Source organism: Ochotona princeps, chromosome 14 (assembly GCF_030435755.1).
Source record: "Ochotona princeps isolate mOchPri1 chromosome 14, mOchPri1.hap1, whole genome shotgun sequence".
Taxonomy (NCBI): domain Eukaryota; kingdom Metazoa; phylum Chordata; class Mammalia; order Lagomorpha; family Ochotonidae; genus Ochotona; species Ochotona princeps.
Window position 1 is genome coordinate 62,724,296 of NC_080845.1, and position 15,587 is coordinate 62,739,882.

General features: G+C 49.0%; 1 protein-coding gene across 1 annotated transcript in view; it reads left to right on the forward strand.

Annotated features, from left to right (window-relative positions):
• Positions 1 to 15,587, forward strand: part of WNK2 (WNK lysine deficient protein kinase 2) — a 111,118-nt gene that overhangs the window by 69,216 nt on the left and 26,315 nt on the right. Inside the window, exons 15-19 of the mRNA XM_058672431.1 lie at positions 585 to 753; positions 842 to 958; positions 5,982 to 6,152; positions 6,242 to 6,287; positions 6,408 to 6,527. Coding sequence (XP_058528414.1) covers positions 585 to 753; positions 842 to 958; positions 5,982 to 6,152; positions 6,242 to 6,287; positions 6,408 to 6,527 — 623 coding nt within the window. The remainder of the gene's footprint in view (positions 1 to 584; positions 754 to 841; positions 959 to 5,981; positions 6,153 to 6,241; positions 6,288 to 6,407; positions 6,528 to 15,587) is intronic.

Genomic DNA, 15,587 nt, shown 5'->3' on the forward strand with positions numbered 1-15,587 from the left:
AAGCCCTAGGCACCTGCTGTGTTGTCTTGGTCAGGCCCAGGTTGTCATCTGGTGGCCAGAGCTCCAGCGAGGTTTTAGACATGTATTCTGTGTCCTAGTAGCAAGGCCATTGCAGCTGAACAAGGCTGTGAGAGGCTGGGAAGGACCTGTAAGAACAGGGTAGATTCTGGGTCTCCCGGCTGCCCCAGAGGCAGGAATGGGCAGTGCCTTCATTGGGGCTGTGCTGAGGAAGTGGCCATTTGTTCCATTGGCTGGGTTCCAGGTTCATGTGCCATCCTAAAGCAGCTTGCGATGGCTTGTGGGAACCTGTTGCACAAGGAGACAAATGAGTCTGGAAGGGTAGGGTTCACTATTCCCAGGTCAGGATGACATGGCCAATAACCAGAAAGCCCAGATGTTACTCAAAGTGGACACTGCAGTGAAGAGACAGGCCCTGAGGGACCCCTGGCAGGGAGGCCCCCACCTCCACAAGTCACAGCTTCAGACCCTGGCCAGGCCATCTTATGCCGAAGCTGGTCACCTATCAGAGTCCTTAGGAGACTTCTGCGCCATGGGCGCCCCTGACTTTCTTGGTTCTCACTCAGTTGTGGAGGCTCTGACATCCCTTCCGGCAAAGAACTAAGCGACGGCTGCGAAGGCGGCTTTGGTGGGGGCAGGCTGGAGACCAGAGCGTCACGGAGGCACCACCGCAGGTCCACACGTGCCCGCTCCCGGCAAGAGAGGGCCAGCCGGCCCCGGCTGACCATCCTGAACGTGAGTGGAGGGTGAGGGAGGCATGGATGCGGCATGCTCTCACATGTATGACTTGATGCCCGCTGACTGTCCTCGTCCATCCTGGCAGGTGTGCAACACAGGGGACAAAATGGTGGAATGCCAGCTGGAGACACACAACCGCAAGATGGTGACCTTCAAGTTCGACTTGGATGGTGACGCTCCTGACGAGATTGCCACGTACATGGTAAGGTGGGACCCCAGCAGCGGTGGTGGTGGTTGCAGGGCCTGGGGCATGCGTGGGGACAGGCACCCCAGGGTGGCCCTATGAAGGGCATCCAGTAGCCTGTGGATGTGATGTGGTCTCTGCAGCTGTCTCTGGGACTGTGGGTCTGTCTGCACCTGTTCTGTCTGCAGAGCCTGTGAGAGTGTATGGTGATAGCTTGCAGGGTGTGGCCATAGCTTTCCCCAGGATGGTGAACGTGAGTGACCCTAGAACACCTTCCCTGGGCCTCAGGTTAGCAGGAGGGAGCAAAGCAGGCGATGTGGTGTCAGCGGAAGGAAAAGTGTCCCCAGTGCTTCATGTCCTTGAGTTTCTTGCCAGTGCCCCCCGGCCCCCGTGGGCAGGGACTCTTGCCGAGCCCTGCATCTCTGTCCCAGGTCCCCTGTTCTACCTATACCTCTGTCCTACCCATGAAGGAAGTCCTCATTGCTCATAAACTTCTCACAGTGCCACGCTTACTGGCCCTGGGGTGTTCCGCTGTATCCTCAGCAGTTCTGTGAGGCCCTAAGAAGACGTCCAGCACACACAGAGATGTACAGGCACAGGAAACGCTCACACACCCCAGGCTCCCTGGGCCAAGGGAACAGAATAATGAAACATTTTAAGTCCGTGACCTCAATTGTTCTGCGTGGGTGATGACCTGAAGGCAAACAGCAAGCTGCACCTTGGACCTTGGCCCTGCCCTGGTTTCATTAAGTCCTAGTTTGGGCTTTAAGGGGAGGCCTCATCTGTCTGTCTGGGGCAAGTGGGTTCCTTGGTGTCTGCTCCCCAGAGGTAGCCTGGATAGGACCCCATATATGGTCCGCATATGTGGCAGGGGCCCCATATATGGCCCCCACGGTGGTAAAGAGGAAATAAATTATTCCCATGCTTTTTAGTAGCACCAGGAAGCTGCTGTTCAGGGCTGTGGTGGTGGGGCAGGTGACGGACATAATACTGCTGGGAGCCAGTTGCTCATAGCCCCTGGAGCAGGCAGGGAGAGACATCAAGGGTGGGGAGAGAGTGCAGAGTTAGATGGAGGAGGTGGGGGAATTCTCACCAAGCTGACTCAGCAGGGTTCCTACTACCATGGAGTTAGGCCAGTGGCAGGTTGGGACCTAGGTTGAGACGTAGTGGGGAAGAAAGTTGCAGGTAACTGTTTTGCCTTCTCTACTGCAAGAATAAAATCCCTGAAGCCGAGTAATATAAGGGATCAAGGTATATGCACACGTAGCCTGTTGTGCTGGGGACCAGGAAGTCTGTGAGCAGGGTGCCAGCATCGCTTGGCACCAGGTGAAGGCTTCCTGGCAGGGTTGAGCAGTTGCCTGCTGTGGGATGCCATCCTGGGGCTTGATCCACCTTCATTCCCAGTCCCCCAAAGGCTCTGCTGTCACATTCCATCTGTTTTTGACCCCAAAGTACAGCAACAGCCTCAATTCTAGCCTCACAGGAAAGGAGAGTTTTCATGTGGACACAGTTTAATTTTAAAGCAAGATTTATTAGAGAAGCTGAGGAAAGAGGCTCCCATCTTAATAACAGGAGGGAGCTTTAAGAGAGAAAGAACCCTCAACCCCTGCAATAGTGGCAGGAGGAAAGAAGAAAAAACTCAAGTTAATGGTGGGGGATAGAGTCTTTTAAAACTTCACATCCAAGGAGTTTCTCCATAAACAAAGGAGAATTCCTGGTTTTCATGGTGCCTGGCCTTGGGACAAAAGGCCCAAATGGGTATTACTGGTGAATTTCCTCAGACCCTTATTAATGATAAAGAAACCAGTCTGACACTGCACCCCTTGGCGATGGCCAGAGCTGGAATTTAGGTGGGGAACTGATATGTTAATGTCACCCTTGGAAGCATGTTCTTGATATGTTAAATATGCACTTGTCTCTTGGGAGAATCCAAGACATGGTGGAGAAAGTAACATTTTGTATTTGAGATAAATGACTGGGCGACCCAGAATACTATAACTGCCTACTACCCAGTCTGACTCCTCTCACACATCCACCTAGGGATTCGCGGAGTAGGCTTCCAACACAGGCACTTCTGTGACACTTGGCAAACCCTGGCAGGGTGTTGGTCGACAGTGAGCAGCTGAGCAATGACTAAGGTCTCACCCAGGTGCTGGGACAGTGTTTCAGATGATGTGCCATGCGGGCCTTTACACCATGCATAGATCTGTTCACATGGTGACGCTCAGTTCGAGTGTGAGGGCTTGTGACGTGCTTGCTTGGTTCGGGTGGGAGCACCATTGGCTGGTGTTGCTTCTGTGACCCCCCCCCCCCGCCCCACCTGCCTGTGACTGCAAGAGCTGTGGGTGCCCTGTTCCTGGGTTTGTAGCAGTTTTCTCAGGGGTGTGTCTAGGTTGTCACGCGTATGGGCACACCAGCCTCCACACACCAAGTCATGTGGCAATGACTTAATAGGGAGCCTTGTAAAAATGCCATCTTCTTAGCCTTGTTTTGATTTAATACTGTTGTGCCCAGATTTTGAGATCTCCAGAAATCACCAGGAGTCTGAAGTCGATCCAAGTACACAAGGATGGTTTATTTAAGCTTAGCACATCCGAGCCTGGGTTCTTGGTTGAGAGCAGGCAGCTGGCTGACCGACTGGCCAGCCGGCCGGGACCAACACCGCTTACTGGAGTGTGGACCCCAACAGCACATTCGTAGGGTTTTTATAGGGGTTGCCCACAGTAGCTTGAAAGGGGGCAATTCACAATAGCCTGCAAGGTGAGGGGAAATACCACACAGTCCTTACCTATCTCTGCTGGACAGCCCATGCCTCCAGCAACTAAGGGAAGCACCCACTTAATTACTTGGAGCTACTTGTGAGATAACCAGACAGGTGGGCCTTGATTCATAAGAATTAGGGCCCATCAGTGCTAAAGGTCACATAGGCCGTTTGGCCCACAAGGTCATACAGTTTCTTAGTAGCAATGAGCCATGAAAAAATGGTTGGTGAGGTTCTTCAGTACCCTGACTCTCTTCCTCTTTGCCTTGCCTTTACAAGCATGCCCAATGTGAAGAATTGGAATTTGATACTTTGAGCCCAGTCATCTAAAATTCCCCTGCAAAGCAAGCATGACGTCAATGCCTGCATTTGGCCCCCTGTGGGGTGCCCAGCTCCTGTCCCTCACACCTGCTCCTTTCCTGTGCCTCTAGGGGCCTGGGTGGAAGAAGGGATGCTTGCGTGGTGGGGCTGGTGCAGTTCAGTGTTCCCCTCACGGAGTGTCTCAGCAGCAGCAGGTGTGTGGCAGGGCCGGGTGAACGTAGAACTTCGAGGGTTCATGTTTTGGCATTGGCTTAAAAAGAGACGTGTTTTTCTATTCATTTATTTATTTATTTTTAAAGCAGTCCTCCAGTTCTCAGGGATTCTAGCTCAGTCGTATTCAGTGATTTTTCCTAAACTGGGACATCACGTGCCCTCTTGCCTGGCAGCCCCTCCCCATGGCGCCTTGCCCAGCAGGCGGTCAAGGTCTTCTGTGAGGATTGATAGAACAAACAGCAAGACAGTGCTTAACGGAGAAGTGATTGTATTAAACTACACTGCTGCCATCATCCATGCTTTTAGGATGACACACCTTGTCTAAGAACATCCAGACTTTTATACCCCAAAAAGCCAGCCTGACAAAGCTCTTTTTACAAAGACCAGGATATATGCAAGCTATCTTGGGTGGAACTAAGAGTCCCTAGGGTTGGTTTCCCTATGTTAATTAAAGAAAGCCTGGAGGGAAGAGCCACACAGAAGCCTTCTTCAGTCATTTAAAACCCATTTACAATCATAGGGAGACAGGAAGAAGAGACAATGTTGCGACTTGGTTGCTCCAAGATACCAGGTGCTCTTGGCTAGTGAAAAGCCTCTGGGCCACAGATACTCTCAGCTCCTTCAGCTTTTTTTTCCTTAAGATTTTACTTAGTATTTTTTTTTTGGAAAAGCAGATTTTTAGAGAGAAAGAGAGGAAGATCTTTCATTTGCTGATTCACTCCTCCCCAAACAGCAGGACTACCAAGACCAGAGTGATGATAAAAGCAAGATTTTATTGGTATCTGCTCCCGGGGAAGGTTCACCGGTTCACTCAGTCCAGGTCGCTCCTGGACTGAGCCAAGCATTCCTTAAATAGTCATGATGTAGGCCTTGAGGTAAAGGTGTGTGTTGTCTTCTGTTTGCTTGGCAGGAACTTTTGGCTCCACCTAGCGGCTTTCTGCCTGTCCCCCCCCCCCCCCCCCCCCCGTTCCTCCTGGCTAACACTCCCTCATCAGCCTGTCCAAAGCCAGGAGTTTCTTACGGTTCTCCCTTGTGGGTGCAGGCTCCAAAGGCTTTGGATCGCCCTCGATTGCTTTCCCAGACCACAAGCAGGGAGCTGGAAGGGAAGTGGAGCAACTGAGATACAAACCAGTGCCCATGTGGGATCCCGCGTGTCCAAGGCGAGGACCTCAGCCATTAGGCTACTGTGCTGGGCCCTGGTTGCAGCCTTCTTGCCCGGCAGCCCCAGTCACAGCAGGCTGCCTGGTCTGCAGCCATGGCCTGTCCCTTGGACAGTGTCGCAGTCACATGCACCCTCAGCAAGGCTGAGACCCATCCACTTCTAAGTGGCCTTCTCCACAGCTGAGCCACAGGCCTGCCTGGCCCACTCTGGGGACTCTCTGAGAAGAGCCTTGGAGCTGCTGAAGGGGACCTCATGGGGAGGCCAGGTTCCAGCAGTTCTGGTGAAAAACAGGCGTGTGCCCATAGCCAGAGCTTGCCGCTGAGCTGAGCATTTGGGCTCTTCCTCCCCAAAGGGAGAGTAGCTGTTAGGGACAGATGCTGAAAGCTCTTCTGGGACAGGGAGCATGGACCACTTGGTGGCCACTGGGCCCCCCGGAGCCCTGCTTCTCCAGTGGAGCCACTCATGCTCCTGGCCCACCCCAGAGTGGCCCTGCTGTACTTGCTAAGCAGTACGGCCCCTGTGTGGGGATGCAGTTGCTCACCCTGTCAGAGCAGTAGAGTCCTCACCAGCCATGCCTGCCGTAGGTGGAGCATGGTTTCATTCTGCCTGCTGAGAGGGACACGTTCATCGAGCAGATGAAGGAAGTGATGGACAAGGCAGAGGACTTGCTCAGCGAGGACACGGATGCCGACCGGGGCTCGGACCCTGGCACCAGCCCCCCGCACCTGGGCACCTGTGTGCTGGGTGCAGGCGAGGTGAGACCTCAGAGCCCGGGGAGTGGGCTGGGCAGATGGCTGCTTCCCTGAGGCAGCCGTGCCGACTGCTGACGCCCACCCTTCCACAGGAGAGCGGACAGTCGCAGGTGAATGCCCCCGTGTATCAGCAGAATGGTGAGTCCCTTGCCCAAGTCATGCATGCAGTTCCCAGTGACCCTAGGAGCGGTGGGTTCATTGCAGGGGCGGGGGCTCCCTACGTGCAGAGGCCCTCCCTCAGCGCACTGTCCTTTACAGTTCTGCACACGGGGAAGCGGTGGTTTATCATCTGCCCTGTGGCTGAGCACCCACTGGCCGATGCCCTCGAGTCGTCACCTCCTCTGCCTCCAAGCTCCCTGCAGTCTGAAGCCAGCCAAGGTAGGAATGGCACCAGCTCCACCTCCTGGAAGTAACCCTCCTCACTGCCCATTTGCCCCCTAATCAGCAGAGTGAGGAAGTACCACCAGGACTTTTGCATGTGGGAAGCTCAGGCAGCAGGTGTGTGCTGAGCGCTGGCCTGGCCTCCTCCAGGCTGGGCTGTGGGCTGTCTGGGGAGAAGCCCGCTTGGTGCCGGGAGGAGTGTGACTCCAGCCGTTGATGAAACTGGCCCACTGCACCTGCCGGTGCAGATCATGACAAGCTGTCCTTAGGAACTTTGGAAGCATCCTGAATTGATGCTCTTTTAAGAAGATGTGAAGAGTTCTTTTGACCAATTTCAGGTCTAGGTTACTGCCCATTGGCAGGAAAACATTTGCTGACTAGATAACCAGACCTAACTTCATTGAGCAGCTATGACATATCTGTAAATTCATTTCAGTTTCATATCTTCCAGCATCTCACCTTAGACTTTTGCTACCACAGTGAAATTCTTAGCACGCTGAAAAGTCTACCACTAATGCAACCCCACACACTGAGAACTGGGGCCCTCAGAAGAACGGGCTGGATCCTGCTCAGGCTGGGAGAGCAGGATGAGGAGACTCACCTGCAAAAGTCCACTTGAGAATCAAGAAAGGTTCAGGGGTGACCTCTTGATTTTAATGCACAACCGCTTACAGGAAGGTGAAGCAAATTGTCAGTGTAGTTAAACTGATACCTGTAAGCTGAGTGACCCAGGAAACCTTTCCCAGGCATTTTATTTCTTTAAATAGGCACAGTGGGTGGCAGAGCTAATAATGTGGATTGACATCCACAGAAAAGGGCGAGAAATGGCTGAGCTGTGAAAATTACCTGCTTGAAGGCCTTGAGAAACTGGATGGTGGACATGATCTGGCCAGGTCTCGGCAGGATGCTGAATGAGGAATGAGAATGTGTGTTGGCCCCATGTCCCCTGGGAATCTACCCTGTCTGTAGGGGTGTCTAGGGACCCAGGTGTCCTTCCAGCCGTGTGCCCGACTAAGAGAGGGGGTCTCCTGCCCATGCTCTGAGGGTGGGCCCTGCTGAACCTGTCTGTGAGTAGCTGAGTAGCCAGGCCCCGAGGGTTCACAGCCCCTCACCAGGGCACTGTCAGTGCTGTGCTCTTCGGAGGAGAAATGAAATGTCTTCTGTGGAGGTAGTGTAATTTTGAGGCTAGCATAATTTGTGCAGAGAAATCTGTGGGTACAGTATCTGATACAGAATGGCTGACTTTGTGGGACAATGATTGCGCTGCTGCTTGTCATGCTGGCATCTCATATTGGAGCTGTAGGTCGAGTCTTGTGGCTACTCTGCTTCCAGTCTGGCTCCCTGCTAGTGCTCCTGGGAGGGCAGCAAAGGATGGCCCAAATACTCATGTCCTCGCCAGCAACATGGGAGACCAAAATCCAGTCTGGATTCCTGCTTGTCTCTGAATGGGTTGTACCAGTGGACAGAAGATCTCTTTTTCTTTCTTTCTTTTTTAAAGATTTATTTTATTTATATTGGGAAGTCAGATATACAGAGAGAAGGAGAGACAGAGAGAAACATCTTCCGTCCGTTGATTCGCTCCACAAGTGGCTGCAGTGACTGGACCTGTGCTGATCTAAAGCCAGGAACCCGGAGCCTCTTAAGGTCTCCCATGTCGGTGAAGGGTCCCAAGGCTTTGGCACATCCTCGACTGCTTTCCCAGGCCATAAACAGGGAGCTGGATGGGAAACGGGGCAACCAGGATTAGAACTGGCATCCATATGGGATCCTGGCAGGTGCAAGGTGGGGACTTCAGCCCAGATCTCTTTTTCTTACTGTCTCTGTTATTTTACTTTCCAATTAATAAGATAACTCTTTATAAAAAATAATCTGGCATATATGATAAAAAAATATTCTGGGTTTTAGACCTGGTGCGGTGGCCTAGTGGCTGAAATCCTCTCCTTGAACACACTGGGATCCCATATGGGCACCGGTCTAATCCTGGCAGCTCCACTTCCCATCCAGCTCCCTGCTTGTGGCCTGGGAAAGCAGAAGAGGACGGCCCAAAGCCTTGGGACCCTGCACCCGCGTGGGAGACCTGGAGGAAGTTCCTGGCTCCTGGCTTTGGGTTGGCTTAGCTCTGGCCTTTGCATCTGCTTGGGGAGTGAATCAATGAATGGAAGATCTTCCTATCTCTCCTCCTCTCCGTATATCTGACTTTGTAATAAAAATAAGAAGAAGAAAGGGAAAGAATATGCAGCCATCTCAGCATTTTTTGACGCTGAGCTTGACTGCACATCTGGGACAGGCACGTGACAAAGCTGAGTACCTGGGGAAGTAGCAGCCACAGTGAGGTAGGGGAACTCTTCAGTACTTAGTGCCGCACAGTGGGAGGGTGACAGGGTGCCTGTACCTCATGCAGGCTTAGGAGCAAATATGAGCCCTGCGGGGGCTGCTCAGAGACCCTCTGGGAAAGGAAACACCTGCACCTTAGCAGGTAATCCCTGCCCTGTTTTCTTCTGGGTCTCCATATGCCTTGCACCAGGCAGCTGTAGGCTTTAGGAAACAATGCCAGTAGGGGAGAGCCTTCCCTGCTGGCAAAGGCAGTGGAGCCCCAGGGGCACCGCACAAAACCTGTTGCCCATTGTTTCTGTCTTCTGCCACTGCACTGCCTGGCGTAGTCATGGGACTCACTGGTCCCCAGCAGCTGGGAATGGGAATCCTCGGGAATGTGGGCGTACATGCCGGGGGAGACAACTGTGTAAAGCCAAACTCCAGGGAGCACCCTCACCCTGTGCGTGCATGGATGTGACCTTAGTTAGTATATAAACAACTGTGAGAACTGGGCTGATGGGTAGACGCCAACTGCCTTCCAAACCAGCCCCTAAGGGACACGCACCTGTGGGAGTTGTCCATAGCCCACAGGAGGCGGTTCAGACCTTGCAGGCTGATCCAAAACCAGGCCACTAACCTACTGAAGCAGAAGTACCAGTACCAGCATAGGCTTCAGACAAGGCTGATGACTTCGGAGTATTGTCCCAAGTTTGGAACATATTCTAGAATTATTCAATAAATAAAAAAAACTTCAAAAATGTCAGCTTGATCTGACAGGAGTGCCAGCACTCAAGGAGACATGAAAAATTTCGTAGAAAAATGAAGTTAAAGCTAAGTTTATTTCATTGCAATGAATTTTGAAATCCATGCAATGCTTTTTTTTCTCATAATAATATTCATTTATTTGTTGAGGAACCCATTGATACAAGGTTTTAAAAACTGAGCCCCGGAATCAACTTCAGTTGTAGCACTGTTTTTCACAAGCTTTGTGAAGTCTTGTCATATGCCAATGACAGGATGACAGAGATGTCAAAATCTGGCTGTCACCTTGTGAATACGCTTGAACAAGCCATCACAGACATTCAAATGAATGCTAAACTAGAAAGTATCAGCAAGATAGAGAAGACACAAAGAAGTAACAGATGGAAGTTTTAACACTGAAAATTGAAATACCTGAAGTTATCTCACTAGAGCATGTATGGCAAAGAAAAATGAAGCGTGCCAAGCAACAGAAGCTCTAATGTTGTCTGATTTTGGAAGTCGAAAAGGAGAAAAGAAAGTGCAATGCTGAAAACATATTTGAAGAAATCGTTATGAAAGCTTCCCAAGTTTGGAGAAAGGCTTCGACCTACATATTCAAGACGCTAAGCAAACTCCACGTAAGGTAAACAGAAATCCATGCCCGGAAACAGAATCAATCTGCTGCAAAATTAAAAAAAAAAAAAAAAAACCACGGTGTCAGCAGCCATCCCTTCCTTTCTTCTCTCTCTGTCTCTGTCTTTCGTACTTGAGAGAGATCTTCCATTTCTTGGTTCACTCCTCAGATGCCTGCGACAGCTCAGGTTGATCTGCTCACAGGAGCCTAAAACCCTACCTAGATCATCTCCATGGGTGGGCTGCACCTAAGTGCTTGGGCTGTCCCCTGTGCCTCCCAAGGTACATGATAGCAAGAAGCCAAAATTGAAAGTGGAGCTGCACCCGAACCCAGCCACTTCAATGTGAACTGTGGTCATACCAAGTGTTGTCTTAACCCGTGCACCAAGCAGATGCACATTCCCTCCTTAGTTCTTAAATCAGTTGAAATTTTAGAAATGTATGACACTGTCTGATGGAATTTTATGTGATGTGTGTTTTTGGTGTCTCCACATCCCAGCTGAAATTTAAGTGTCCTATGAGAGGTTAAGGATGTGTTTTTGGAATTCCCAGAGTGGACACTAAACAGATTGCTCAGGGAGCTATAATCAAAATCATGTGATAACTGAAAATGTAAAAAAAATTAAATTTGATATCACCTAAAAGAAGGCAAAGAGAAACTGAGGATTAAAAACAGAAGGGAATAAAGCAAAAAACAATAAAATAGTGTAAACATACCAATAATTAAATTTGAAGCAAACATTTTTAAGGATTTATTTTTACTTGAAAGACCAGGAACACAGAAAGAGATCTTCTGCTTTTTTGACTTACTCCCCAGTGACTTCAATATCAAGGACAGAACTGGATTGAATCCAGTATCCTATAACTCCATTTGGGTCTCCCATATGGGAGGCAGGGACCCAGGTACCAGATCATCTTCTACTGCTTTCCCAGGAACACTATTAGGGGTCAGATTTAAAACAGAGCAACTGGGACTTGAAACAGCGTTCTGCCTGTGTTACAAACATTGGCTTAACACACTACACCACTAAACTGGCTATGGAAGTAAAGATCTTCTGTGTCTAAAAGATACAGATTGTAAAAACATCCGTATGTATGTTTTAAAACCTCAGTGTCTATCGTGTGTATGTTCTCTACTAGAAACTTTAAATACAGTGATAAACAGTAATTTAAAAACACTGAGCACCCGGCACGGCAGCCTAGTGGCTAAAGTCCCCACCTTGCACGCACCAGGATCCAGTATGGCCGCCAGTTCATGTCCAGACGGCTCCACTTCCCATCCAGCTCCCTGCTTGTGGCCTAGGAAAGCAGAAGAGGACGGCCCAAAACCTTGGGACCCTGCACCCACGTGGGAGACCTGGAGGAGGCTCCTCGATCCTGGCTTTTGGATCGGCTCAGCTCTGGTCGTTGCGGCCGCTTGGGGAGTGAATCATAGGATGAAAGATGTTCCTCTCTGTCTCTCCCTCCCTCTGACTTTCCAATAAAAATAAATAGATTTAAACAAACAAAAACAGAAACAAGATGAGTTAGGGGGTGGCCGTTGTGACTCAACAGGTCAGTGCTTCTGTCTGCTTCACTTCTGAGTCGGCTCCCTGCTGATGGGCCTGGTAAAGCGGAGAGGGTGGCCCAGGTCCTTGGAACCCTGTAATCAAGAAGGGCTGCTGGGGCCCGGCGGCGTGGTCTAGCGGCTAAAGTCCTCGCCTTGAAAGCCCCGGGATCCCATATTGGCGCCGGTTCTAATCCCGGCAGCTCCACTTCCCATCCAGCTCCCTGCTTGTGGCCTGGGAAAGCAGGAGAGGACGGCCCAAAGCTTTGGGACCCTGCACCCGCGTGGGAGACCTGGAAGAGGTTCCTGGTCCCGGCATCGGTTTGGCGCGTACCGGCCCGTTGCGGCTCACTTGGGGAGTGAATCATCGGATGGAAGATCTTCCTCTCTGTCTCTCCTCCTCTCTGTATATCCGGCTTTTCAGTAATAATAAAATCTTTAAAAAAAAAAAAAGAAGGGCTGCTGGCTTTGGATAAGTTCAGCTCTGGATGTTGTGGCCATTTGGAAAGTGAACCAGCAGATGGAAGTTCTCTGTCTCTCCTCTCCATAAATCTGCCTTTGTAATAAAAATGAATAAATCATTTTCGATGAATTGAAAGCAAGAAACATGTGGAAAATAAAGATAAATTAATTGGATTTATAATAAAAATAATAGACCATTGGGAAGACAGTGGTTTTTTTTTTTTTTTTGTGGTAAAAACAGAACAAAAACACAAAAATAACGAACTGTAAAATAAAATGTCAAGCCAGTAAGATGACAAAAAGAACTGCCATGAAGTTCCGCTATCAAGAATAAAAGAGCATACCAGTACAGGCAAAGGATAAAAGGCTGTTCCCGGAGTTCTCGGGACAAGCCTATAGGCAGACACTGGACAACTTAGATGAGTCCAAATAAGCTGTAAACTACTATTTATTTATTTTTATTGGAAAACAGATTTATAGAGAGGAAGAGAGAAAGATCTTCCATCTGCTGGTTCATTCTTAGGTGGTCGCAACGGCTAGAGTTGAGCCATTCTGAAGCCAGGAGCCAGGAGCTTCTTCCGAGTCTCTCATGTGGGTGCAGGGTCCCAAGGCTTTGGGTCTTCCTTGACAGATTCCCTGGGCACAAGCAGAGAGCTGGATGGGAAGTGGAGCTGCCAAGATATGAACTGACACTCATATGGGATCCTGGCACATGCAAGGCAAGGGTTTAGCCATTGAGCCATCACACCAGGCCTGGCCCTCCTCCACCTATTTAATAGAGAAAATTTGTAGTTTAAAAAAATTTCCTCAAGAATTTTCTTTTAGGGCAAACAGTTAAACTGATAACGATAAAGTGATTCTACCTAACATTTTAGAAGCATAATTCTCATTCTGTACAGTCAAGAAAATAGAGAAAGAAACTTTTTTTAAAAAGATTTATTAGTTTGTTTGAAAGGTAGAATTACATCTTCTATCAGCTAGTTCACTCCCCAGATGGCTGCAATGACGGCAGCCACCCAGTTGGAAGCTAGGAGCCAGGAGCTTCATCCAGTCTCCCACTGGGTATGTGACCCAAGGACTTGGGCCACCTTCCATTGCTTTCTCAGGCACATTAGCAGGGAGCTGGGTGGGAAATACATCAGCCTAGACTTGAACCGGTGCTCATATATGATGCTGGTAACACAGGCAGTGCCTTTATCCATTACGCCACAGTGCAGGTAAATTTTATAAATCCTGTTATAAGGCATTGATAAAAAAAAAAAGGTAAATTTTATAAATGTTGTTATAAGGCCAGCATTGCCCTAATTAAAAAAAAAAGAAGAAGAAGAAATGAGCAAAAGCAGTACTAAAAGTGAAAATGATAACACAGTTACCAAGTATCATGAATGCAAAAGGAAAAAATTCTGAATTATACTTAGCAAGATAAATCAATTATATAAAGGCAAGACTGCTTATTTTTTTAAAGTGACTTATTTGATTTGAAAGGCATAGTTACACACACACACACACATACACACAGAATTAGAAGAGGGAGAGAGAATGAATCTAATTTGCTGGTTCACTTCCCAAGTGACTGCAGTGCCCGGAGCTGTGTTGGTTGGCAATCAGGAGCTTCCTCCGGATCTCCCATGTGAGCGCCCGGCCCCTAACACTTGGGCTACTTTCTTTTGCTTTCCCAGGCACATTATTATCAAGGAACTGGATCAGAAGTGAAGGAAATAGGGACACAAACTGGCACCCATATGGGATGCCACACTGCTGGCTTTTACCCAGTATGCCACACTGCTGGCCCTGGCAGAAATTAATTCATAACAAGAACAATATACCAAGACAAAATGGAAAGGCAGTATTTAAGAGTCAACTAATTCAACATATCAATGGTCTGACAGCAGAAACAGCTGCACAAATAAAAAATTCATTTGTTTATAAAAGCTTTCAACACAACTGGAACTTCTCAACCTGGCTAAAGTCTTCAGGAATAACAAAACAAAACCTAAAGCTAAAATACTATTTTAGTGGTGAAAGACTGAAAATGCTCTCCCAAGTTTTGCGAACAGGGAAAGAATGTCCATTATCACCGTTATCATTGAGCATCAAACTGTAGTCTTTTTTTTAAAAAGCTTTATTCATCATCATTTATGCTTTTTTTAAAAAATTAATTAATTTTTATTGGAAAGTCAGATATACAGAGAGGAGGAGGGAGAGAGAGAGGAAGATCTTCTTCCTTGATTTGTTATCCAAGCAGCTGCAAAGGCCAGATCTGAGCTGATCAGGAGCCAGGAGCTTCTTCTGAGTCTCCCACTCAGGTGCAGGGTCCTAATGGCTTGGGCTGTTCTCAACTGTTTTCCCAGGTCATAAGTAGGAAGCTGAATGGGAAGTAGGGCTGCCAGGATTAGAACTGGTGCCCATATGGGTTCCTGGTGTGTGCAAGGTGAGAACTTTAGCCACTAGACTACCATACCAGGCCCCAAACTGAAGTCTTAACCAATCTCCAAGAAGGCAAGAAATATAAATAAAAGCATGTGATTGGGAAAGAAAGAAACAAGATCTATGATCCGCTGGTTCACTTCTCGAATGGCCACAGTGGCAAGGGCTGAAGCGGACTGAAGCTAGGCCTGGGATCTTCATCTGGGTCTCCCATGTGGATGTCTGGGGCCCAAGCTCTTGGGTTATCTACTCCTGCTCACCCAGGCACATTCAGAAGAAGAAGGTCAGAAATGGAGCCACCAGGATTTGAACCAGCTCCCACATGGGATTCCAGCGTAACCCCCTGCACCCCAGCGGCAGCCCCAGCAAGACATCCTCGTAGTGCAGTGTTGGACGGTTTCTCTTTGACATGAGGAACAAGTAAGAGTGCTCACTAGCACCCCCACTTCTATTTTGTATTTACTATCCAGTGTCCTGATAGCACAGTAAAGGGCAGACAGAGAGAAATAATAAGAGAAGCCCAGGCCCTGCCTCATGCAGTCAGGCTAGGATTTGGGGGACTGGAACCCAGCATTTCCCTCTAGACAATTGCAGTCTTCACCCATGTTTAAAAGCCCTGAGCAATTTTTGTAAATGTAAATATAATTTTCATTTAAAGAAAATGCTGTTCATTTGGGAAAATGGTTTTCCAAAGCAAATGTCTGCTTCTTTGAGTTGTTGCCAACTCAAGTTGGGCTTCTTCTGTTATCTGCTCCAACATCAGCCTCTTTGCCAAGTAGAAATAAATACGCAGTGCGTGCCGTTCCCTGTGGTGACGCCCAGAGCTGAGTCACTGCCCTCTTCTCTAACGTTAAACAGTCCAGTTAGGCTGTGGAAAAGGTGCTGTTCCTTCCAGCATTACTACCTGGCATCAAAATTGTAGATAGAATAGGCTG